The following is a 24,301-nucleotide window of genomic DNA, read 5'->3' on the forward strand; positions in this document are numbered from 1 at the left end:
GCATGTTCTCTCCACCCTTTAAAAAAAAAAAAAAAAAACACAACAGAATAAACCAGCACCAGTTTGCTCAGCCAAGAGAGCTCATAACGGTGAAGAGCACTTCTCTTGGGATATGAAATGTGAATTATATTGGAAAATAAACTCTAGATTATATTTGGCATTCCTAGACCATCTACCAGCAACAGATGTTCTGTCCTGAAAGTGATATAATTTTGACGGCAGTACAGCAACTCCTTAAATAAATTACTGAGTTATTGTCAAAGTAGTACAGATGATTTTTTTTAGGAAAAGCGATTTCACTCTTTAACCAATTAATTACAAATTTACATTCATTTTCGTCCAATAGTGAAATCAATGCTAAAGCTGATTTGTAGTTGTTTTTTAGTCTTTTCGGTAGAGTTCCTATATTGTTGCTGTCACTACAGTCACTGTTCTTACAGTTAGACTTTATTTTTAGGTAAGAATGTTGAATGAAATCCTGTCTCCATTACAGCCAAGAAATTTGTGGCTGACTTCAGTGGGGCAGGAATTTTGTCCCTGGAACCACTCTCATGGTTCTGCCCCTGCCCCTGCCCACAGGGTGGTGAGAGGGACAGGGGGAAGACACCTTGCGAGGTGGCAAGACCTCTTCGCTGGGCGTCCTGTTGTCTCTGTGAACTTCGTCCCTTCCACCTCAACTCTACACAACGGGTTTTGGAGGTAGGATTGTGAGAGCAAAGAAGAGGAGGTGAGACCTGGACGTAGCTATTGACCTTATTCCTGGCGAAGGCTCTCACAAGCTGCCTTCGTTCCCTTGCTTGGGATCTGCCCGTCATTCTGCATTAGTGGGGAAGCCAGTGGGTTTCTGATGCAAAGGAATTAAACCATCGGAGAGCAGCGTATGCCAGAGAGCAGTGCGGGGAGGGATGAGCACACCAAGAGAGACTTGATCTGATTGGAAAAATCAAGCTGTGGATTTTTAACAGATAGTTCTGCATCATCTACAATATGAAACTCATTACAGAGAATTTGGATGAGGAGTTGGCCTTATCATGTTTTTATATAGGGATAGCCTGTTGCCATATTTTTTCAGATATGAATCGCATTTTATTTGTAGTGAAAAGCACTTGTCTTTCATTTAATATTTTTGTAAGTGATGTTGTCAAAACCCAGTTTCATTTTCCTGGAAGGGCCTGGAGAATTTTCTCTGAAACAGTATCAGGGGCATTTCTGCATGCTAAATATTGGTGTTTCCAGAACAGGGACTGGGACAAGGCTAAAGAGATTGTACAGTTTATTTTTCTGAATTTGCTTCATGAAGGAAGGACAGGTCAATGTATGAGCAGGCATTATGTGACTTGTAAAGTGTGCCTAAGTCAGTCTACCTGTTTCAAACTTATTTCTGGAGTCATGTGAAAGCTGCCTACTTACTTGACCATTTCCTGATGGAAGTATCAGCATTAAAGCTACTGACTTGAATTCTGAACCTAACCATATCCCCTGCAACTCCAGATAAGTTAATGGAGCTGCAGAACAAAAGAGAGAAAAGAAATAGAATTTCCCCACAGGCTTTAGTGCATGTCCTGATAGGACCTTCACACAACTCTTACAGAAGTCAAGCAACTGAAGGAGAGGGATTGAAAGTTTCTTCCAAATCTCCCGTGAAATTCTCATTTCTGTGGAATCATATATGTACTTGAAGAGTTTTTTTTGTTGTGGGGCCAGTATCGTCTAATTTCCTGAAAAATAGGGGGCTTATATCAAAACGGGTCATGAATAGGCACAACCTTACAACATGCACTGTTCAAGTGAATCTGACAGCCTGGAGAAAAATCTAATATTTGGTTACATCAAGCCAAAATCAGTGTCTGATTTTAAAACATTTAAATACTGCAGAGCCTGGCTTATTATATGCATTTATGGACCTCCTTGTAGTAGCTCTGAACCCAAAAACTGGAAACAAAAGTTTGTTTTCATTCACATACAGAGCACAAATGTTGCAAATTGCCTCCGGTCATTTTTTACCAGCAGGTCCAACAGTGAGTAAAGGGAAATTAGGATGATACTGCAGATAACTGAGGCAACTGAAATGGCCAATTTGACAAGATTTTAAATTCAACTACTGGGAAATACATAAAGATGCCCCTTATCTGTGGGATGTAAGTACTGGCCTACAACAGAAACTGGGAAAAGCCTGGGAGGTTGTCATTGCTCGGTGTGATCGGGCATTTAAGACGAGGCAATGGGACAAAAAAAAAGGCACGTGACTTGCCTTGCACTTCACTGAGATGGGAGATAGGTGACTCAGTGTACTGCACTCCGCTTCTTACCATATGACACCAATACGCACTGGTCAAAAGTAGAGGAGAATAGTGCCAAAAAAGACTGTTTTCTATTCTGTGTTCCAGCTCTACACAGATCTTTAATATATGAGGTTGGATTGCTAGTTCTTTTTTATCAGTAGATGTGTTATCATCTATAACTTGGATGCAACTCTACACAGAAACTCTGTGTTGACTTCTTATTTACAGTGAAATCCCAGCTCCCGCCATGCAGAAAACCAGCATCGCACTGGTACTCTTTTCAGCAGTGCAAAGGATTCATGCTAGCTCTCTGCAGAGAGGTCAATTTTTCTTATACCTCCACAGTTCCTCTGTTGCATCAGACATAACGTACTAGAAAAAGTACTTTGAATGAGAACCTTAATTACTAACTCAAAAAAGGCAGATATGAATAAAAAAAATTACATGTGAAGTACTGCACTGATATTTTCCCAAGGAAACTCCACCATACTACTGGGACAGTACAACCCTCATTTTCCTGGTCAAACAGCTTGTATAGTAACAACCATGACCAAATCCAAGAAAATCAGAACAAGTGGAAGGATACTCCCATGCCACTCCTCTTATACCAGTCCATTGATTCTAGTTTGATCTAGAGAGTTTATAGACTGATCTAGCCTGAAATTAGGTTATCTTGGTACACATTTGCAGCTAGAAACAGGGTCTTCAGGTGGCAAGCGCAGCAGCAACCAAGCATTGATTTGATATCTTGGGTTTCTAAGTTTAAGTAACAGAATTTCCCAAATCAACATTTTCCTTCATCATACCTTAACAGACAGTTAAATCCTAGGATATAGGACAAACTTTTTTTTAGATTGAAGGACAGAATCCATCATTACTGCTACAGTTCCGTAACACAGTTCTTTTTTGGAACTGATAGTGTTTTGTGAAAGAAACAAAGAAAGAAAGACAGACTTGTTAATAATTTTCTCTTTGGGATTATAGTAGCAATTAAGAAATACTGCTTTTGGTGAATATAAGCCAGTCTTTTAAAAAGGACAGTGGCCTTCTCCACTTTTTCCCATTCCCAGCGAATGTATGCTGAGATAGCCTAAAACACGCTCAAAGTTATAGCAATACATTTTTTTCTGTTTAGATGCTCATCAGTCACAAGAAGAGATGAAGATGAGTAAGAGTATTGCCTTTTTCAGAATTCTTCTAGCGTATGAAAAAAGACCTATACACAATTAATTTGTACACTGCTGCATGAACATAATCTCTTTCTGCTAGGTATAATGCACCTTTGGAACAAGCTGCACGGGACCAAAAATCCTGGGAACTTTGGGATCCATTTCGGCTGTGTTACACATAGATCTGTGAGCAGCTCCAAGCTGCATGGACGCTTCTTGTGATCCCTCAACGGAGGAATCTATATCCATAATGTATTTTCTTAGCTGGTTTGTTACGAGTTCAGCACTCCTGCCACAGGCCTTTCAGGAAGGTCCCTTGTATTTTTCATATCAAACTTGCTTGTTTAAAAATCTCATGTTTCTCTTGTCTTACATCAGTCATACAAACGGCGTCATCACTGCGGAGGAGTGACGCAGTCCCTGGATAGCTGCATAAGGACCCTGCTGAAAATAATGGTGGTACCTAGGCATGTGGAAGGAAGGGAAAGTGGGGCCACTACCTTGCATGGAGCTGGCTATAGCAGAGGGTGTAAGAGGCATTCCCAGGCGGCTGTATGGAGGCAGAGATCCTTGGATTGGATGAGGAATGGGTGTAGCTATGGATGCAGTGCTGGTACCCAGGGCACTCAAAGACTGTGGATGCTGAAATCCAGGAAAACTGGTTGAGGAGGATACCCAGGAACTGAGGGACAGGTTATCAGATGTTGTAAAAGCTGACCCTGCAAGCAAAGAGAAAGAATGCCTGACGTTTGCACTGCAACACACAAAGCTGGTAAAATAGCAAAAAGGGAGAAAAAGTCTTTCACAGCACAGCTAATTATAATGACAAGTTGTCATTGGAAATACTTCCCAAATACTTCTCCTTATATCTTTCTCTATATTATTATTTGCCAGTCGCTGTCCTTTATCACCGCATCTTAGACAAATTTCCATTTTAAGAAGCTGGTTGCAGTGGCTTGAGCGGTTAAATCAGCTTTGCACATTGGACATTTTTGGTATTAAACACTGAAGAACTTTGCAATGCTGCCACTAAACACTGAAGCATCTACTCTGACGTGGAATCTCACTGCATTGCATCCCTGTTTTGCATCCTTTTTTTTTACCCCAGTAAAACTTGTCAACACTGCATCTTTTCACTCAGCTTGACTTTTTCCAAAATATAGAATAAAAAATTCTAAAATGTCAAAACATTTGTTATTTTTCCAACTCTGTAGAGTGCTCTAAGAAAAACAGTAATGCTAAATCATAGTAAGAGGTGTGTGTTTTAAATGAAATGCGCAAAAATATTAAAAACTTGCTCCCAGGGTAATTATCTACTTTTGATCAAATGGAAGTGGTTTCTTTGGTATTTTTTTAATCTGAAAAGTGCCAAAAGTTCTTTTCACAAATTCTTCCACTTCTTTGAAACACTTTTTCTCTGAAGATTGCAAAATCAGAAAAAAAGGAAATAAATTAGAACTAATTACTTATTTTATTTTGACAGTAAAATTTTTGGGAAACTGATGAATAATTTGTTTTGATAATTATACATGGTCATTTTCAAATAATCTGGTGATGGTGTTGCCCTTCACCTCTGCAGTTCCTCTATGCATCTGGTCATCATCAGATGTCTGATTTCTAAAAATGGGGAATACAATAAAATCCTATAAATAAACTCTTATTTTTTATTCCTGTTCAAAGAGTAATTCAACTCATGTCCCTTCAGTATTTTCTTTCTTGTCCAGCTTTGTCCATTGAGAAAATGTTTCTTACTTTAAGAAATAAATTTACTGGCAAGAATATTTGGCAAAATATAATTTCAAGCCAGTATTGCAAAACATTCTGAGAAAACAAATTTTACAACAGGTATTATTTTCATAAAACTGATTCTAGAAGATAGGTTCATCCAAATCAAATGAAAAAAAATTGAGTGAAAAGTAAAAATGTGAAGACGTCTATCTGTCAAGGCAAACTTATTGGAATTATGTTTATCGTAGCCACTTACTCAAAACTAAACTATGAGCAATAGAAAGAAACAATAGAAAGAAAAAATGCAAATTATTATTTTAAAAAAAATCATAAATCTCTTTAGGGATATATTCTCAAATCAGAAAAAGAGCTGCTCTTGATTAATTCCTCCTCTGCTTAATGAAACAAGTAAAACGGTCCAGTAACAGGAAAGAGAAATTGTGTTGGTTCAGCAGTAGAAACGGACTTGAACCAAATCCTGACCCCACCACTGAACCAAACCCTAACTGCTGGGAGGTTAGGATCCAGAGCCGAACTGTAAGGATAACACCATACTCGCAGACCAGAGCGAACCCCTTTACAAATCAGGGGATACCTGGGCATTATTGCACTACAGGGAAAGCGGGATGCGAATCTGGATTTGACAAGAAGGTTTACATTTGGCCCTGTTCCAGGTGGCTACCACGAATCCTGCGTGTGGATGCTGGAGCACAGGCACCCAGACATTATGCATTAAAGGGTTTTAACTGGATTTATATATTTCATATCTGTTAATTCCTTTGGAAACAGACTTCTTGTGATAAATATACTACTGAAGGCTAGCCACTTCCATCTTTAGACGGCTGAAATTGGCTGAGATGAGAATGCTCTGGATGTAATTAGAAATAAATAGCAGTGATAGACTTTCTTTGTTCTACACAGAACAAAGTATGTGATTCCTTCTCATGAGGAAGGGCCCTCATAAGGGCCCTTTCCTCCTCCAACTGCAATGGTCTCTAACTGCAACTTAGTACTCAAAAAAGTCTCACGTACCACGTTTGCCAGCAGCAAGGAAAAGTGCTGTAGTAATTCTGAGGTCGCCGAGGCCTCAGAGAGCTTGAAACACACACCACCCAGCAGCGTGTTTGTATTTGGCTGTCAACTCTCACACATATGGAAGGACACCCCTCAATTTTCCATGCAGGGTAGTTTTCAAATCCATCAGAAGAAATAAAAATGTCCGTGGAGTTACAGTAAGATCGCTATTTCTCTCCTCATATCTTTGAGGACTTTTCCTTATTTAAAGACACCAGACCTAAACAGAGAGTGAAGGCAGTACAAGGTACTCATCTGCAAGAGCAGTATGTTTTACCCTGCGTGCGTGCCTCTGGTTGCCCAGAACAATCACGTCCTATGTTAGCATATGGCTCCCAGATTAGAAAAAAGTTGGTTGCCACAACTCATCATCTTCCTCACTTACTCATTTCCCATATTGCAAGCAAATGCAGAACTGTACTCTGTATATATTGTACATAAAATTAATTTTAATAAACTATTCCTTCATCCTGTGACACCTTCCTCGGGATTCTCTTCAGAAGAGAAGGGCTCTAAAGGCCAGTTCTCACACTGAGGGTCACCTCGTGCACCCAAAGGAGGACATCATACCAGGGAGAAATGTAATTCTTGGAGAGAAGGTGCCTTGCTCTGAGCACTTCTGGTAAGGGAAAATTTAACAGTATCTTCAACAATAACTGGCCTCGGATCTAAGCTGACGTGAAGCGAGGTAATCCCCCAGAAGTATGTGAAAGGATGGCATTGTACCAGCTGAGGAGTTCCTCCAGAAACTCCGCAATCTAAGGAACTGCTCTTGGAATAGACGTGTATGAACAAGCCGACCTAATCACATTTTGTTGAAGAGCAACTCGTGGTTAAAAATAAGTGTGTTTTCCCTGCACAAGTCCGAAGAGCTTATGATCAGAAATAATGCTCTTATCTTAGCAACACTGTATGAAGTTAGAGGACAAGACAAGGGCACTGCCAGTCGGAAGGCAGATAGAACTGCTTTACCTCAAGTGGCTGTTGCATATCAGGCAGGTCACAAAGTCAACATGCAAAGTATAATGCAACGCAAGTTTATGCTAGTCAGCGATCCCACAGGATGGGTTTGAGATCGATTTCCAGTGGCAAATTATGACAGATGCAATTTGTCCAGCAAGTATCCCCACAAAGAACAACTCTGCCTTGCTACTATTTTTGCGACTGCTAAAGTAGACAAACCATTTGATAAAGCATTTGAGGTGTATTGCCTCAGCAGGAAAAGCACCTTTTACAGACCAAGAGAGAACAATTAAGCATCAATTTTCCAGGGAGCTATGGACTTTTCTTCTTGTAGAAGCAAAGCAGGTTAACCACAAACTGGTTGAAGATGGTCAGAACCAAGTCCTCTGTTCACAGAAGGCTGGAGCAAATGGCACATCTACACGGTACTTTGCAAAGGGTGCTGAGTCCCAGCTAGTAAGTCCTGCCAAGGGATGGGGAGTATTAGCTTGTTCTCAGCACCATGGTAATGAAGTTGCGGTAATGAAACATGAAAAGATGTTTTTCAGCCACCTTGAAGAGGAAGCAGAGAGAGTTCTCTTCTGCCGGCAAAGGCTGTATAGGCACCTCTAGAGCTGCCTCCTGAACTAGCCACCCACACCAGTGCCGTGGGTATATCAGATGTCCAGAAGAGCCATAAGGTAACAAGTATTCTTCTTCATTACAGGAATTCATAGCAGAGAGACACGTCAGAGAAATGCTTCAGAGTAACACAGTCCTGACTGTGGTCCTCCTTTTCTCAAGCATAACTAGGTCACTACAGTTTACTTGATGAGCACATTTTCCTACCTCTGCTTTGTGTTGCCTGGCTGTCATCTCCGAGGTCGTCTTCTCCTCCATAGGTTCGAATGGGGGATCGGGCATAGGAATGCTTTTGGATAAGGCTCTCCACGCTTTCTCTGTGAAAGGAAAAAACGTTCCATATCAATAACATCCTAAACAGTCTCCTAATTAATTCAGTTAAATACAATGAACATGCTGCCTTTTCCCTGTCCAGATCACAGCTTTCTCACACAGACTCTCCAAAATTACTTAACAAAAGGGTTACCTCATAGCATGTCCCTGGAAATGCCGAACTTGGCCTGCGGTGTTTTAACATTGCTGGTCACGTGGTACTGCTTCTTCAGCAGACAAAGTAGAGTGAACTTCCCACTGCGTTTCCTGGATGTGGTCTCAGGCAGGAAATATAAGACCAGCACTCTTCACAAATTTGAAAACGCAAGCTCTGGGGTTATTCATGCTGAGTGACCAAGCTGGGTTCAAAGAGACACCTGTGGTCCAGCTCCTTTCAAACAAGCTTTCACATCACACCTGACCACCTCATCTGGCGCTCTCCCGTTTTTTTGAAATCAGGGGCAAGAGATGGATGTGTCCAGAGAAGCTCAGCTCTAACCATGCTCTCTCAGCATCAGAGTCGAGGCCAGTTTGTAGCAGGAAGTCTATAGATACTACCCATCTCATGCCGCGTCTATTCTGGGAGGTTAGACGTGTCTGCCAGGCCCCTGCCTCACTGGTGGCACAAAGCACTGAAGTCACCCAAACAATTTTTAAATAGAAGGAAGGCATATCTGCACGATAAGCCATAGCAGTTTGTAAGGAAGATCCAACCTTACACGTTCCCAGCGTGTTTCCGTGTAAGTAGGTGGCATTATACCAAAGATGAATATGACCTAGGCACATTTCCAAAATGGCTTTGACCTTCTGTTCCCATTTAAGAAATCTAGGTAGCGATAGCTGTTTAAATCTGCTGCTCGGTGAATTTACCATTTGAATTTACCATTGTCTGAATTTACCATTTGGCCATTCATACTCACTAATGCCCTTCGCTCGGAGAGTGTGGCTGTTACAGAAATTCCAAGGAAAAACATTTTCCAAGTAACATGATAAATCACAATGGCACATGTTTTCCTTTCCTGCAGAAAGCCCATTATGGTCATTTTGTCCTTGGTCTATCACTGGCATCATTACTTATGCTAGTCTCCTTGGAAAAAAATAAATAAAAAGGGGATCTTATCAAAGTGATTTACTTGTGTCAGGATTGGAAGTGGACTGAAAGCAATGGCAGTTCCTACATAGAGGATGATATAATTGAATTACTGCCTTTTAAGTGATTGAAAACAGTAGGCATATCGGGGCTATCTCGAAGAAGATTTTACAAAGAAAAAGACAGATGGCATTGTTTACATTATGTGCTGAATGCCTCTTGAAACTTTTTTTTTTCTGAAGCAGAACGTGAAATGCAAAGAATTTTACTTAACCATAAAGACTATCTCAGATGAGTACAGAATAACAGAATAACAAATTAGACCAGTGTTGTCTGAGCGGTTCAGGTACCAGGCTATAAACATATTCATAACCAAAGAATTACTAATCTTTAAAGGTCTGAAAAATAAATGTGATTCAGGTGATCGTCTGTATTGTCTCTATTGACTTTATTTCTAGTAAAGGTCTGCTTATAATGACAGACATTACAGCGTGTAATAATATCCTGATGCAACAGAAATAATGCAGGCTCTAGTTTTAGTGCAGTGGGCCAAATTCATCTCTAAAACATTGAAACCAATGGCGATTTGGGGATAAACTCACCCCAATAAATTTACATTTGAATTACCTACAGGGATTTAAAGCTAAATCAAATGCCCACAATTATTGCAGACTAAATTCTTTCCAGATGGGTTTCTATGCTAGACAGAGAACTCTATTATTCTATATGGTTGTCTTCTTTTAAAGGAAAAAGAGAGATGACTTCTTAGTGAACCCTGAATCTGCAAAGTTTGAAACCAGGGAACTATGTGGTAGGTTTATTTATTTATTTTTAATGTTATAATGTTACAGGTAGTATGCTAAAGGTTTTAGAAGATTAATCTCATTCATTGGCACAAGAAGCAAAGGTTTTTATGGCAGAGGAAACAGCCTAACGAGGAAACTTGGATCAGGGAAAGCAACTAATTTCACAAAAGCAGTTCCTTTTGTGCAGCTGGGATTTAATATTCAAAACTGTATATGCTTATCTTGCCTAAGCGTGTTAGTGGTTTACGCTATAATCACAACATGCCTTCTAATTTTTCATTTTAGAGGTTGAGGCTCTGAGAGTGATTCACATCATGAGCGCAAAGCATTGAGATTCACACCAGAATTTAGGCCCCCGGCCCCCACAGCCTTCAGGTGGACACTCTTCTTTCCGCATACAACACATGCTGCATATAAACCTCCAAACAGACCTACAAAATGCAAAAGGCTGAGCAGGAAACTACCTAAGTGTGCAAAAGCAAACAAGGAAAAACAAGAAGTGGTGTATTTTCTCCACTCATGAAGTGTATCTCAGAGTTATCCCCACCAAGCACTGTTTCTTCCACCTAGAAAACCAAGAGCTGAAGTCTGCACTCAGGTCTCCCCGATCCTGGACAAGTGACCTAAGTTAAGGGATAATCTTTCCTTCCCTTTGTGTTTCAAAGGAAAGGGGTGGTGGCTTCTGCACCATGCTCAAATATTTCATGCTCAGAGAATACCACCCGGAGATCAAGTCTTCTTGGAGAAGAAGGGGGTTGCAACGCATCTAATCTATGGAAACGTGGAGTTTCCTACATAGGTTGGAAAGAGGAGGCCAACCTCCTCCGCCCTTTAAAAACAGAGGTGCTATAGGACTTTCTCTAAAGTAGATGTGTAGGAGGAAGCAGAACTTTAACAAGAAGATTTAAGTGCCTGTGAAATCTAGTTCAAAATGCAGGAACAAAGCTGGCAATCTGGAAAACAGGTTCCTGCTTATACCCTTTTGTCAACCGGGGCCAAAAGAACTTAAATCTCAAAATCTTCCTGAAAATTCTCTGTATAGAAGTGTGAACTGTTTAGGATATCCAGAATATGGTGCTCTGTAGAGTGGACCAATAAAATAATTTTTTTAAAGTCCAAAAATATACTACTACTACTACTACTACTACTACTACTACTACTACGAGGGAAAGACATTAATTTAAACCTCTGGCTTTATAGTTCTGTATGCAACATCTTCAGATATCTCAGTGTGGTTCAAAGGATTTATGGAAATAATTTTATAAATTACTGAATGATAAATCAATATTTGCCATTTTATGATTCTGCTCAATAAAAAAAATTAGGAAGTGAAGAGTATGGTGGAGTTTTTTTAAAGCTTTCCTTTAGTTTTTTTCAGAGCTGACCCACACTAAACTGGCTGAAGAACAAGGTGACTTCCAGTTACTCAGCGCTCAACTTCTGTACTTTTGTTACTCAGTTTGTGATCAGACACTTGTTATCTAATACTTGGACCTAACAATTTTTACCTTTTAATGCATCTTAGAACTCCACAGTTTCTTCTATTAGCAATAAACTTTGTTTTGAGAGATCACAAGCTGCCAGCTGGATAAAGGAAAGATGTCTTCTTTCTGTCAAATTCTTTTGTGTGGTCTACCAACAATTTTCAGTCTTCCAGACTGCTCTTCAACTCACAGATATCTTGTAAATACCCAGAGGAGGGGAAAAACACACACATAGGCGTAATATATTACTATGCTTAAGCCGTGCTATGTGTACAACTGGATAATAGTAGCAGATGACAGGCTGGAGAAGAGCAAGTTAGGGACTGAAGATGTTTGAGGAAAAGAAGAAGGAACCATGTGCCAAATGGAGAGGAAGAAACTAAGCTCGTATTGGCTAGCACACCCACAGAGAAGATGCTGAGGCAGGATAAATGTGAGGAGAGGTAATTTGGGAAAGGAGCTCAGGCTGATCCCAATGATCTGCATTCTGACAGAAGCACACCTTGAGCCCAGCCCTGTCAATAAACCTCTGCTTGTTATGAACGAAGCACTTCTCTCCTTTGTGCGAGAAATAAACCAGCAAATTTTGACCCAGGAATCAAAGGAAATGAAGGGTTGGGAGAATTTATCAATAGCAAGGTTTTAGGGTGCACAGGGAGCATCTTGCCATGCTGCAGGTTCTAACCTCTTGATTGAACACTTCACTCTTGTCCCTGCTGGCAACTGATTCCAAAACTAAACTTCCAGCTAGGGATGCTTTATGTCTTGCAGCTACAAGCTGAGTCTTTGACCTTGTTTAGTTAACAGTGCCCTGTACATACAGAGGAATCTCAGAGGATCAAAAGTAGATAGGAAAATCCTGATGTAGCTGACAAATGATTCACTAACACTTTACAGACTAAACCCAAGATCTTGCCATGGATATGAACTGGGAGATGGTAGAAAACAGAGCTGACTTGGGAAGCAGCTGAGGAGCGAGGCCCTGCGTGAGGATGCTCACTTCCTTTTGCTGTCAACCCAGATTATAGAAATTCTCTCGGGAGATGGTAAAGTCCCAGATTACCCTGAGCAGGATCTTTAATCAAGATGAAAGAACAGTGCTTCTTTGTAGGTGGTAGCAGGCATCTCTTTGATGCTTCTTTGTCTCTTTTTTTCGGCTCCTTTTGCTGTTGCTCTGCTTCAGCTGTGCATTCACAGCAGCCTGGTGATCACCATGACCCTGATTCTGAAGCGCATGACCACAAGCCCTACTGATATGGAAGAGGCTCACCTGGCCACAGTGCACTGTCAGCACTGATGCTGCTACATGCCTGCATGCACCTAAGTTATGGATTTTCCTGAATTTGGCAGAGAGCGCACCCGGGGGATGGAGACAGGAAGCCTATCTTCTCCCTTTGGGACGAGGAGGCCAGAGGCAATATATTTGGTTTTGGCAGAAGATGTTAGAAAAGCTAATCTAGAACTAGCTTGCTGGAGCCAGGCCTGGGTTAGTATCCATCTTAGATCTATACCATGGCTCCAAAGAGGATGGAGTTGATGTAATAGGCAGCCACCCATTCCACTGGCAGCCAGGTTCAACCTCCTTTGAAGACAACTTGCAAAAGCCAGACTGCGGTGAGAAAGAGCAGGTGGCAGAGCCAGGCTCTCTGAACTCATATCTTCTGCAGAAGTTACTGTCTCAGGAATGGCTACAAGAGGTGCAAATTTCAGAGCAGAGTTGAGCAACCTGTTAGTGTTCTCTCTTTTTGCCCTTACTATGCAGGTGCTAGGTAAGCAAAAAGGTAAGGATATCCTCAGAATCCACTCCCTGTTCCTGGTGTCATGGGATTTAGTTTTTTACTTTTGTTTTTTGTCTTTTTCTTTACAAGAAAAAGGCAATGTTAATAAAAAAAAATTAAAAGAAGGAAAAGAATAAAATAATAAAACTGACAACCATGTTTTTCTTGGCCATTCAGTTCAACACAAAGAAAAATACAGAACAGGATATAAAGTGTATGAATTATCAGTTTGCAGTCTGAATGACTTCTTTAGTTCTGCATTTCAAAGGTTTCCTTTTTTTGTAGCTGCCAGTTAGTATGTTTGGAAGAAAGCCCAGATAACAGAAGACATCAGAAGTGAGGTGAGGTGAAGACAGATGGAATAAATGGGCTGAGAAGGCACAAAAATAAACTTGTCGGAAGTCGCACTGTAGTAGAACTTTTTTTTTTAAGGGAAAAGATGACTAATTTGTCCAAGACGCAAGTGCTAAAAACAAATCTGTAAAAGAAAACCAAAACAAAAAAAAACAAACCCAAACCAAAAAAACCCAACACAGCAGGAGGAACAAATACATTTCCATAACAGCAGCTAAGAGTGAACAACAAACACCGTCAGAACCACTGTTCAGATATCACTCAGCCTTCATGTTCCTGTGGCTTTTTGTGGCTATTTTACACATGCACAAACATACAGACATATTAATTTGCTGCATATAGTTGCTCTTATACTGGTAGATGAATATTACAGGCTGACCCTAGGAACCTAATTCAGCTCTGACACAGAACGGACCAAATCCTCGACAAGAACAAAGTAGCTCCGTTCCACTGCTTGGGTTAGAGCCGAGCCACTTCCAACTGGGGAAGAACCAGGGCCCATCAAACTACTTTGGCTCATGTGAGCTGAGGTCTAATTTGGCCCAAAAGCTAATACAGAGCCACCAAACGCTTTCACACAAAGTCAAAACTATTGGGCAAGTGCTGGATGAATGCAATACTCCAGTAATACATGCAATTTAAAGAAAGAAGTGAAACAAGAATTAAATTATGAAAAATCGAGGTTTAGATGATTGCAGGAGAAAGAACAAGTGTATCTCCAACGTGGTGTTAACTGGTGCCCTCACAATGAACATCTGGCTACAGATGGCAATTCTGGAAGAGCTATAATATGCATGGAGGTGACATAGCCTGGCTGAAGCCATGACATGGGAAAAGTGATGACATTTATGAAGAAGGAGCATGAGGTTATTAAATATACCCACCCCACTTCTCTCAACTGCAAATAAAAATGAGAAAAACAGCTATCTTTATACAGGGAACGGGAAAAAAAAAAAAAAGATAAAATTATATTTCTCATCTCTGACTTGGAAAAAAGCACACACTTGCAAATGTATGTCAAAACTCTTTCTCTGGATCTTTTTTTCCCCAAATATAGTGACACACTTAAGTCTAACTTCGCCAAGCCCATGAGCTCCACTTCACCTGGTGATTACAACCATTTCTTTCTGACTGCCAGTCAGAAAGATGAGGATGACAGGTGAGGACAGAGCAGTGCTGTGAAACTGGGACTGGGGGAAGTCCCTGGAAAACTTCTTCTGGGGTGGAAACCGTGGGTCTGATCTGACATCATCCCCTCCTCTTATGCACGCCTACACCTGCATGAGATGAGTGGAAAACACTAGCAAAATGAAACATTTTTATACCATTTTGCACAAGTAAAAAGGTAGATAATAGAATACCTAAGTGAAAAATGAGCCAGGGTATGAGTGCTTAAAAGCTTGGGAACTGAAGAGATTTTAGCTGGCATGGAGGGCTTTCTGCTAGGGAAGAGTTGCCTGGCTAACAGTAAGCAGAATTGGAGGAACCAGATTTGAAGGGTGTCTAAATGTAGGCAGGCAGTACTTTCTGCCAGGACGATACAGAAAATATAGACAATCCATCGACCCCTCTGGAGCAGCGGCTGGAGTAACCTGCGCACATCTGGAGTGGCACCAGATACCAAGCATTTAGGCACTGAAGTCCCTGGTGTTTCTCCCTAAATTCAGGACTTCACTTCTTCTCCCAACCTAAACATCAGAGATGGTCTCCCATGCTGGTTGCCAACATTCATAGACTGAGAACTAGCTAAGGATAAAAGATCAGCTGGCGAGTTTGACTTGTTGGAGGAGAACTGTGACAAAGCCCTACTTAACCACGGACATGGGAGTAGATCGTAGGGAGAATATATTTCTGGCTGTTGGTAGGGTGCTTTCAAGAGTCAGGGAAGTTCTTCTAGACCAGCAGTAAGAAGTGGGAATGGGGAGGAAGGCAGCTCTGTGGGGTGAGCAGGGAAGGGGTGGAAGAAAGGACTGCTGTGGACAGCACATCATTAAGCACATGGCTTTGACTGCTACTTCAACAGGGCAGTGCCCATATCTGGGCATTAACATCCATTTCGCTTACAGCCTTGTAAGCCGGTACAATGAATTTCCCCATCTCAGACACGAAGTTCCTCAGGGGAAAATTCAGAATCTGATTACCATGCAAATCCAGCTGGGATGCTGGGATGCAGCTTGCTTACTTACTTCCCCCATCCCCCAATCCTTCCCTTCTCTGCCTAAAAATTACTTGGGTGTGCAGCCATACTTTTCCATTACCTAAGATATTGCCTCTTGAAGTATGTATCTACCTCTCAGAAGCATTATTGGACTTGTGCAGATGGGTATACTCCCTTAGCTCTCTTTAATAGTTACAAGTCCACACCCTGAACTTGCCTATCACATGCTGGATCAAATAGACAAGCAACGTTCAGATCATGATTATGATCTGTCAATTCTTGTTTGATCATTATTTTACGATTCAGTAGTTCTGTTGACTCACACTCTTGAAAAGATCACCTTTTTCACTGGATTGTTTGCATGATATTTAATTGCGATGGTTTTATTTATTTATCTATTTATTTTTAAAAGGCTAATTCTTCACAACAACTCAAAAGATAAATTCAGGCTCAAGATAAAAAAATCGATGTGTTGTGTTCTGATTTTGCATCCTTCATAGCTTTGGCAGTTTTTTCTTAAGCAGAAGCATAAAGATATTTCCTTAAAGCCTATCTCTAGAGTGAATTGCTCGTAAACCCTGCATTAATCTTTTTCACAAAGGTTAGCATTAAAAAAGATCACGCTCACCCACATTACTGCATTTGGCATCCCGTAGTCCACACCACAGTACGTTAAGCTCCACATTCTGACAATTGCTGCTAAATGTTCAGTTTTTCAACCACAACCACTGTGGGAGCCTTTTTATAATAGGGAAAATGTAAATACCACATAAAAAGATCAAAAGGTGAATCAGCAACTTATCTAAATCACGGTAGCCCCAGATAAAGTCTGCCCCATTACCATAAATAGATTACCACAAGTAATGTATGGAAAGAATTGGTTGTGGAAGAAATCTCACATCCTACTGAAAATTCGGTATATACCAAACTCACCAAAACTTTTGTCAATGGTTAAAAGCTTTGCATATATTGCTATAAGTACAAGGAAAACGTAAGGTATTCAGACAGGAACGAAAGAAAATACAGGTACTTCAATAGGTTTGCTGTTGCCTACCTCCTCTACCATTTAGCAAATTTCACTACCTTTACATATATTATTTTAACTCCAACACATATAATGCAAACAGATTTAATCCTAAAGGCATTTGCAGCTTGAATTTCCTACACAGGGATCGTAAATCTAGAATGGGAAGCCTGAAATCGTTAAAGTCACATATTTATAAAATCATATTCAATTAGGTTAAAAAAGTGCAATTTCTGTCATCATGTCATAAAAAGATGTGTTTTTCTCTCAGATCTACTATAAAGAAAAGCTCCCTATATTGTTACAGATAGAGGCTGTTTTCAATCAGTTACAAGGAGCAATCCAATTACTGGATGGTTTAGTGCAGTAACTGACTCCAGACTAATTTAATTTCTTTAGGTCTCTAAAGATCAATTGATCTGATTGTTTCCCTCCCCAAAGGCTGTTTAGGAAAAAGCAGGCTTAAATACCTGGAAATGAAATACAAAGCTCTGTACACTTTCACACTACTTAGGTCATTCGGAAAAGCTGGAACTCGCGATAAATGAGTGCTCTCTTGGCCCTAACATCACAGGATGCTTTACAGGAGACCATTAGGATCACCGCACAGCGCTGCAGGTTATGCACGGACGCGCTGCACGCAGGCCTGCCTAGGAGGCAGCGCATGGAAGGTATTTTCACAGCTTCTAGATAAATATTCAGTTTTCAAGAGCTGTGCAAATATGCATTTGGCCTGCATAGTCTTTTGCCTGGCAAATAAATATTTTTCTCAGACGGTGATCTTATAGGAATAACTAAGTTTCCAACTAGACCGAGCAAGAGTCATGCTGTACTATTCAACGTATCACCTATATCTTATACTGCATGTTGCGATGGACATGAAGCAAGAAATTCTTCCTGTTGTCATATCTCACTTTGCTATTTCTTTTGCTTTATATCAGATTTCTTTAAGCAATTTTGCTGGCCCTAAGATGAAAACTGTAGAACCAGTGGGCACTCAGAGAATGACATTCTCATCTGCCTGAATATTTTGATGCTGGAACTGAAAAAAACCCTTGGTATTTCTGGACCATATCAGATAACCTAGGAAATTCTTAAAGTCTCTTACCAGCCTTCTTGCCTGTTGCACTTTTACTATCTCATTACCTGATGTGTTGTGCAGCAGGTTTTGTTTTTCTGAATACTGTTTTTCCCTGATCACCTAAGCTTTCCCGTTTAAGTCAAAATAAGACCTTACCCAAACCTGGACTCTCAGATCCAGAGTTTTAATGTCATTTCAATACTTTTCACACTCTGTTTCTTGTATTTATTGTAGGTTTCACATTTGGCTACCTTATCTTTCACAGCAACGTTCGTGCCTGGGCTAAGCTCCCTGTCTCAGGCTCTATTCTTACGCTTATCAATAAACAAAAGGGCACTGCAGTTTATGCTCCGCATTTCTGACTCCATGCCATGTGCTGTTATAATAAGATGTCCTCTGGAAAAATTCCCTTCATATCCAGCACCACGATAGTTGGTTCATCTGCACAGAGGTAACCAAGTTTTTCTCCCAGCTTATCTATTCAGACTCTCTCAGCCCTTGCAAAGCTGTGTCATTAGATATCGCCTGTCTGTAAAACAAGGAAACTGAAATGTGAAAAATCAAAGTCTCTTCTCTTCCTACAGGTCCTTTCTTGACAATTTATTGCATACAAAGCTGAGCTTTGGATGTTGTTTACCTTAGTACTCTGTCAATACAGTAGGCTATGCTATTTTAATTAAATCTGCTTTGGTTTTTTTTCCCATTTTCAACTAAGACTTTCACTTAGGAAGCAATTTTTAACAACTTTGCAAGTGTGCCCTGCAGTCTACAAGCTTGCTTTCCCAAATTACTGTTCTTTCACCCAATTACTCAACGGATCACTAATGATCCAGTCACTAGTAAGGTATAAAATATACCACTATTTCCCAGCCATGGACCTGCTTAGATTGATGTACTTTTGAAATGCCGTAAAGACTTTCTCTAGCTGTATGGATATGACTTCATTGAGCAGTTTGTCCACTATATGCACCCGTGAAAGATGATTCACAGATACATCTGGATATCCCCACATAGGAGCCTAGAGGGTTTTGGCCTCTCCAAACTTTCTTTCATGCTTGTGTGCTCATAGGAAAATTTGGATGTGCTATATCCATCTCCATCGAGTTCTCTTCCAACCTAAAGGACGCAGGCAGCTTAATTTGCTTCATTTGCCAAACTATTTGACACGATATCATAAAAATGTGATGCGCTGGAGAGCTACCAAGAGATTGAAGTTTATTTCCTATTCAACTGTGGGTTAATGCTTCTGTCCCTATGGCAGCAGTTGCTTATAATGAGCTGTACACACACAAAACTCAACAGTTTCCAGATAAAGCTTTACCCTGATGCAGCCTGCAGTACAATTTTGGTGAAACAAAAATGGCATCTTTGTCGTCAGAGTGGGAGTTATGGGATCTGTCCTGATGGCAACAATTGCTGACTTCAGTGTCTGGGACTGCTGAAGTGTATTTTGGGAAGCTCCCCTCTCTCTTTTCCACTGTGTGGAGCAGTGGGGAGCTATAAAGATGTTTTTCACAGGACCATTGCCCTTGTTTCCCAGTGACCCAATTCACAGCCCTCAATAGGATTAAATGGCATGATAAGAAAAAAGCTTTTCATTCTGAAGTTGTAAAACTGACCCTCTCCCCCCTTCAAGAAGCCCCCTCAGGAAGATGAATATATCGGCCCCAAGTAGAACAGATGTCAAAACTCAAACCAGCTCTTTCTTCATAAAGTTTATAAGTATTTTTAAAGGAGGTGGAGGAGGCTTACTATATGCAACAAGATAACATTAAAATGCACAGCTTCTCAGGAGTTGAAAGGATGCTTTTCCTACAAACTCTCTCTTCTCTTTATCTTATCTGCATGGAAAGTAAACAGAAAGTCCCCATTACCTCTCGATATCAGTGAGTCTGGAAGAGTCCCGGAATCCTTTAGCAAAAGGGTTGCTGTCAATTTTCAACTTGGTTATCTGGAAACACAGAAAAGAGCAACGTAACATAAATATAATGTTAAGGTATTGCAGTGTACAAAGTGTTAACCGATCCATCCTCCTGACTTCACTGCTAATTTTATCCACGCTTCTTATGTGTGCGTGCGCGCTGCTCTTGAGATGCTGCAAAGCTGGGGAGGCAAACCAGGGTGTATTGCACACATGGCAATGGAAAGACTGAAGGGCACGGTGGGCTCAGCCTTCATGTTACCCAGAGCAGGAGGAACCCACCCACGTACAACCTTACTGCTTCCAAACACTTCAACAGCATGAATCAAGTTGTCTTTTCCACGAGCAACGCACAGCACACTGCTAACGTCTGAGCCTCGTTGGTGGAGCTGCACATCAGCTAGTATGAGCCCAAACTAGGAGCCACTGCCTGCAAACCTGAAGACCTTGCTTCAGTTCAGCCCCACCTTTTTTTTTTTTTTTTACTGCAATGCAAATGCTCTCAGCCAGACCTACCAGCCATCACATAGGGGCAGTTTAACTGTTTTTGCATTGAAAGAGGCTGAGGAGGGGAAAGAGGGAGGAAAAATGTGGGGAGAACTCAGATTTAAAGTGACAAAGCTTGGGTTAAAGGAGTAACCCCATTAAAACCATCACAGTCCTGGAAAAACAGAGGTCTTACAATGAAAATTCTCCTCCCTCCTTCAAATGCAGCTACAAACCTGCCCAGTGCATCCTGTCAGCCTTTGCATTCAGCCAGAGTAACCCACTGATCAGGAGTCGCTCTGCCCCAAAGCATCAGGGCTCCCCTTAACTTTGCGGTCAAACTTTTCAGGCACAGGTGGTGGCTTCCACTGTGTTTTTTTGGCAGCAGGAAAAAAAATACACTATTGCCCCTGTGAAATTTTCTAGCTGTCCGACCAAGTGAGATTTGGTGAATAAAACCTGAGACGTCATCATAATATTCAGATTTTCCAGCCATACTTCTTCCAAGAATTAAAAATAAAACTGTAAGTGGCAGTTGGAGCTTGATGAGGGACAACGCAGGACCTGTCCTGCAAGGCAGTGAATGCCACCAACTCTAACTGAAGGCCATGAAAATAAACAGCTCTCAGCATTTCATACTGAGCGGCTACGTCAGCCTGGCTTTCCTCAAAAAAAGACTGTATTGCAGAGGCCACAACCTCATTTTTAATAGCTGGCCCTTGAGACTCAGAAAGAAAAGGGATCTTTTCCAAATCCTCAAACAATCAAATGCTCTCATCAAACAACGGTATTTCAAAATGGGGTGGCTTCTTCTCCAAAATTAAAAAAAAAAAAGAGGACAACTGAACCCAACTTTCCATTCTAAGAAAGAGGTCTTCTGGGAGGGAAACACAGAGAGGGAGGGACAGGCTTACAAAAGACAAAACCTGAGTATTTAATTACTGGTCTGCAGTATATGAACGATGTGCTGAGTGGCTGCTCCTGCGGCTGCCGCCCACCTGCTCTGCCACCCTGGAAAGCTCACTGCACCCCTGGGCTGCAGCCTTCCCTGCTCGGCATTTCGGGTCCATACAGGGGCAAGCTCCCTGGGGAAGGTCCTTGCTTTGAGGCACTACATAGGAGGTGCTGCAGCTCACCGGTTGTTCTTATGGGCTGGTCAAACAACGTGGGACCTCGGTGCTGGCTGAGGGTTTGAGGCTGTCTCATCATGCAGGTACAACTGGTGGAAACTACCCTGACCGCTAGCCTTGTCACAGGACCTTGCAACAGCTCAGCAAGTTAGTTATAGTGTCATCCTACTCCCAAGATATCCATAAGCCCTTGACTCATGGTGATGTTGCAGAGAGTGGCGGGTTAGTGCCTCACGTCCGGCGAATATTTTTATGGCAGCATTTTGAAAACGACCTTGAAAAAAGATGAGTTCTAACTAGTTCCATTGACTTAGATCACCAACACACCGAGCCAACTGCATTGCAGAATAATAAGGACATCTATTCATCTCTTGAGCGTATTTTCACCAATCAAACTTCCATTTTCCTAATATTAAAGATTTGGTATGACATCACAAGAGAAACTTTTTGTATCCACCGAAGCCAGATGAGACTCACAATCATTTATGACCATATTTTTCCTGAGAAACTGTCTCACAAACAATCAGAGAACATCTGCTAGAAAGCATTTTTAAATGAAATCTGACCTGCAATTCAACTCTGTGGCAGTGGTTTGACTGTTTAAATAAATGCATGCCCTTTAAATCTTAAATTATGAGATAGTTTGTTGAAAGTGTAATGTATTTAGCTTTTATCTAATAACCTCCAGAAATGTAATCAACCCCTCCTTAAAACAGTTCTGAAAGAAATGGCAAAAATGAAAAAAGGCTCCATTTTCATTAGTCATAAATAAAATGACAGCATCAACCTCTAGGGGTTCCGGAGATGTTCCATTGAGAAATCTTCCAGGACGCAATGTATGTGCTTTGGGAAGGTTAGTTTAGAAACATCTCTGGTGTAAATATCATTGGTTAACACAAATCCATCCTACTGAAATAAATTCCAGGTTTAGCTGGTTTTGTGCCTGTTACTATTTTGCTGGTTTCTACAGAAAGTTAAGTGGAAAAATCTAACCGCCTGTCCAAACATTATATTCTTGAGTTGCCAGGTGCTGAATGCATTTTCTGCAGCATTCAGATACAAACCTGAGTTTAAAATCAATACATTCTGATATTAAAGCCTTAAAGCAGGATGTGGGGTGTGTCATAAGGACTGACTTAATACTACTACTATTATCTTCAGAGCTTCTTTGGCCCCCTATGCACTAGTTTGATTTTATTCATAGCATTTAAAAATTAATTACTTCTGCTTCATATTAAGAAATGCAGACTTCTTTAAAAAATCCAGCAGGTACATTGACTCTGTGATGCTGCCTGCCCACATGTTTGGACAGTACTTAGATTTTTATTAACTTGGGAGAATTAGAGAGGGAAAGAGGTATTTTTTTGAAGTGCCATAGTCATTAAGCCTTTAAAGCAGTCTGAATCGCACTGAAGCCAACAACATGTTTCCACTGACTTAAATATTAAAGCCCTATGCACTGTCAAGCGGAGCCTCTGCTCTCCAATTGTTTATATACTTCCTAAAATTACTCATTAGCAATCCATTGTTATGATCTCCTCCATTTTGTATATATTATTCACTGGCATGCAAATTGAAATTCAAACATCTGGATGTAATCTGGGCAGCCTCTGAAAAGCATATCTCTGAGTGATTTCCCTTACGTTTGAGCCTTACAGCTTAATTAGTCAACTTTTTAAGCCCATGAAATCATTACGTGCAAACCAGAATACGTCTCAGCTAACAGCTCGTGGCGTGAAAGATCACTGCAAATAAGAACAGTTCCGTAATGAGCTATAATTAGAAAAGGACTAAATGATAATATGCAAACAGCTTTGTATAGACAGAACGGAAGACAAATTAAAGCCTCTTTCATGTCATCTTTACTCCCATGAATAATCCTTATGGCCCTCTGAAGTTAGTAGTACTACCCATATATGTAAGGAATTACTCCTGAATATGAGTTAGGTTGGTCAAGGTCATTACAGACATTGGCGTGGAAAGGTAGGTTATATCAGAAAGTTTCCTAGTATAGATTGGGGGAAAAGAGAGTTTTCAGTAGGGTGGGATTTAGTTAAATCCATGGAAATTAGCAATGGTACTCACCAATTGATTCTGGTAGGCAGTAACAGCTGTAAAAACTGTCTCTGGAAAGATAAATGTCCTGAACTCTTCCGATTTCAAGTTTAGCAAAGAAGCCGTGTGATCCTTCTTCTTGATAATATGGACCCTTGGCTGGTACTTGTGCATGGAGTTCAAAATGATCTGCAAGAAAGAGTGAGAAGGCACTGTCCTGAGAGGAAGGTTAACAGGACCCTCGAAGGCTATAAAACTGTAAGGGAGAAAAAAAGATCCAATTAACACTGCAGGGGAGACATCTGAAATCTAACTGGCTAGGGGTTGATTTTCAGAGCAAAGTCTCCAGCTCCTTTGGGCAGTTCCAGAAAATGAAGATGGAAGAGCAGGCACCCCCAGAGCTGGTTTCCTTTCACTCCTACACCACTAGTGAGCACATGTTTTTTGAAGCATGAATACCTGTTCCTACAGGTGAGGTGTTTTACATACCAAAGTTGTTATTGCTAGCGTGTGCTGTAGTTTGCAGGCATCAGCTGCAAGTGTAAATATGTAACGCTTGAAAACTCATGACCGAGAATCCACACTTGCAAAAATATGCAGGTGCAGAATGAAAACAACCAGGAACCCCTCAAAAAAAACAGGAAAAAATAAAACCCAAGCAAAAAACCACCACCACCACCAGCACAAACCAGCTGACCAAAAATAAAACTCCCCAGATCCTTTTACTGTGGCAAACTGCTTCGTAGACGCTCTTCACCGCAGACTACCAAAAATGAGAGCAAGGA

At 40.9% G+C, this 24,301-nt stretch overlaps 1 protein-coding gene across 1 annotated transcript in view; it reads right to left on the bottom strand.

Moving 5' to 3' along the window:
* Positions 1-3,256: 3,256 nt before the first annotated feature.
* Positions 3,257-24,301, bottom strand: part of TBX20 (T-box transcription factor 20) — a 35,848-nt gene continuing 14,803 nt past the window's right edge. Inside the window, exons 5-8 of the mRNA XM_075140733.1 lie at positions 23,547-23,705; positions 19,799-19,875; positions 8,045-8,154; positions 3,257-4,170 (exon numbers count right to left, since the gene is read on the bottom strand). Of these exons, the coding sequence (XP_074996834.1) occupies positions 3,830-4,170; positions 8,045-8,154; positions 19,799-19,875; positions 23,547-23,705 (687 nt within the window). The 3' untranslated portion in view covers positions 3,257-3,829. The remainder of the gene's footprint in view (positions 4,171-8,044; positions 8,155-19,798; positions 19,876-23,546; positions 23,706-24,301) is intronic.

This window comes from Calonectris borealis, chromosome 2, assembly GCF_964195595.1.
Source record: "Calonectris borealis chromosome 2, bCalBor7.hap1.2, whole genome shotgun sequence".
Taxonomy (NCBI): Eukaryota; Metazoa; Chordata; class Aves; order Procellariiformes; family Procellariidae; genus Calonectris; species Calonectris borealis.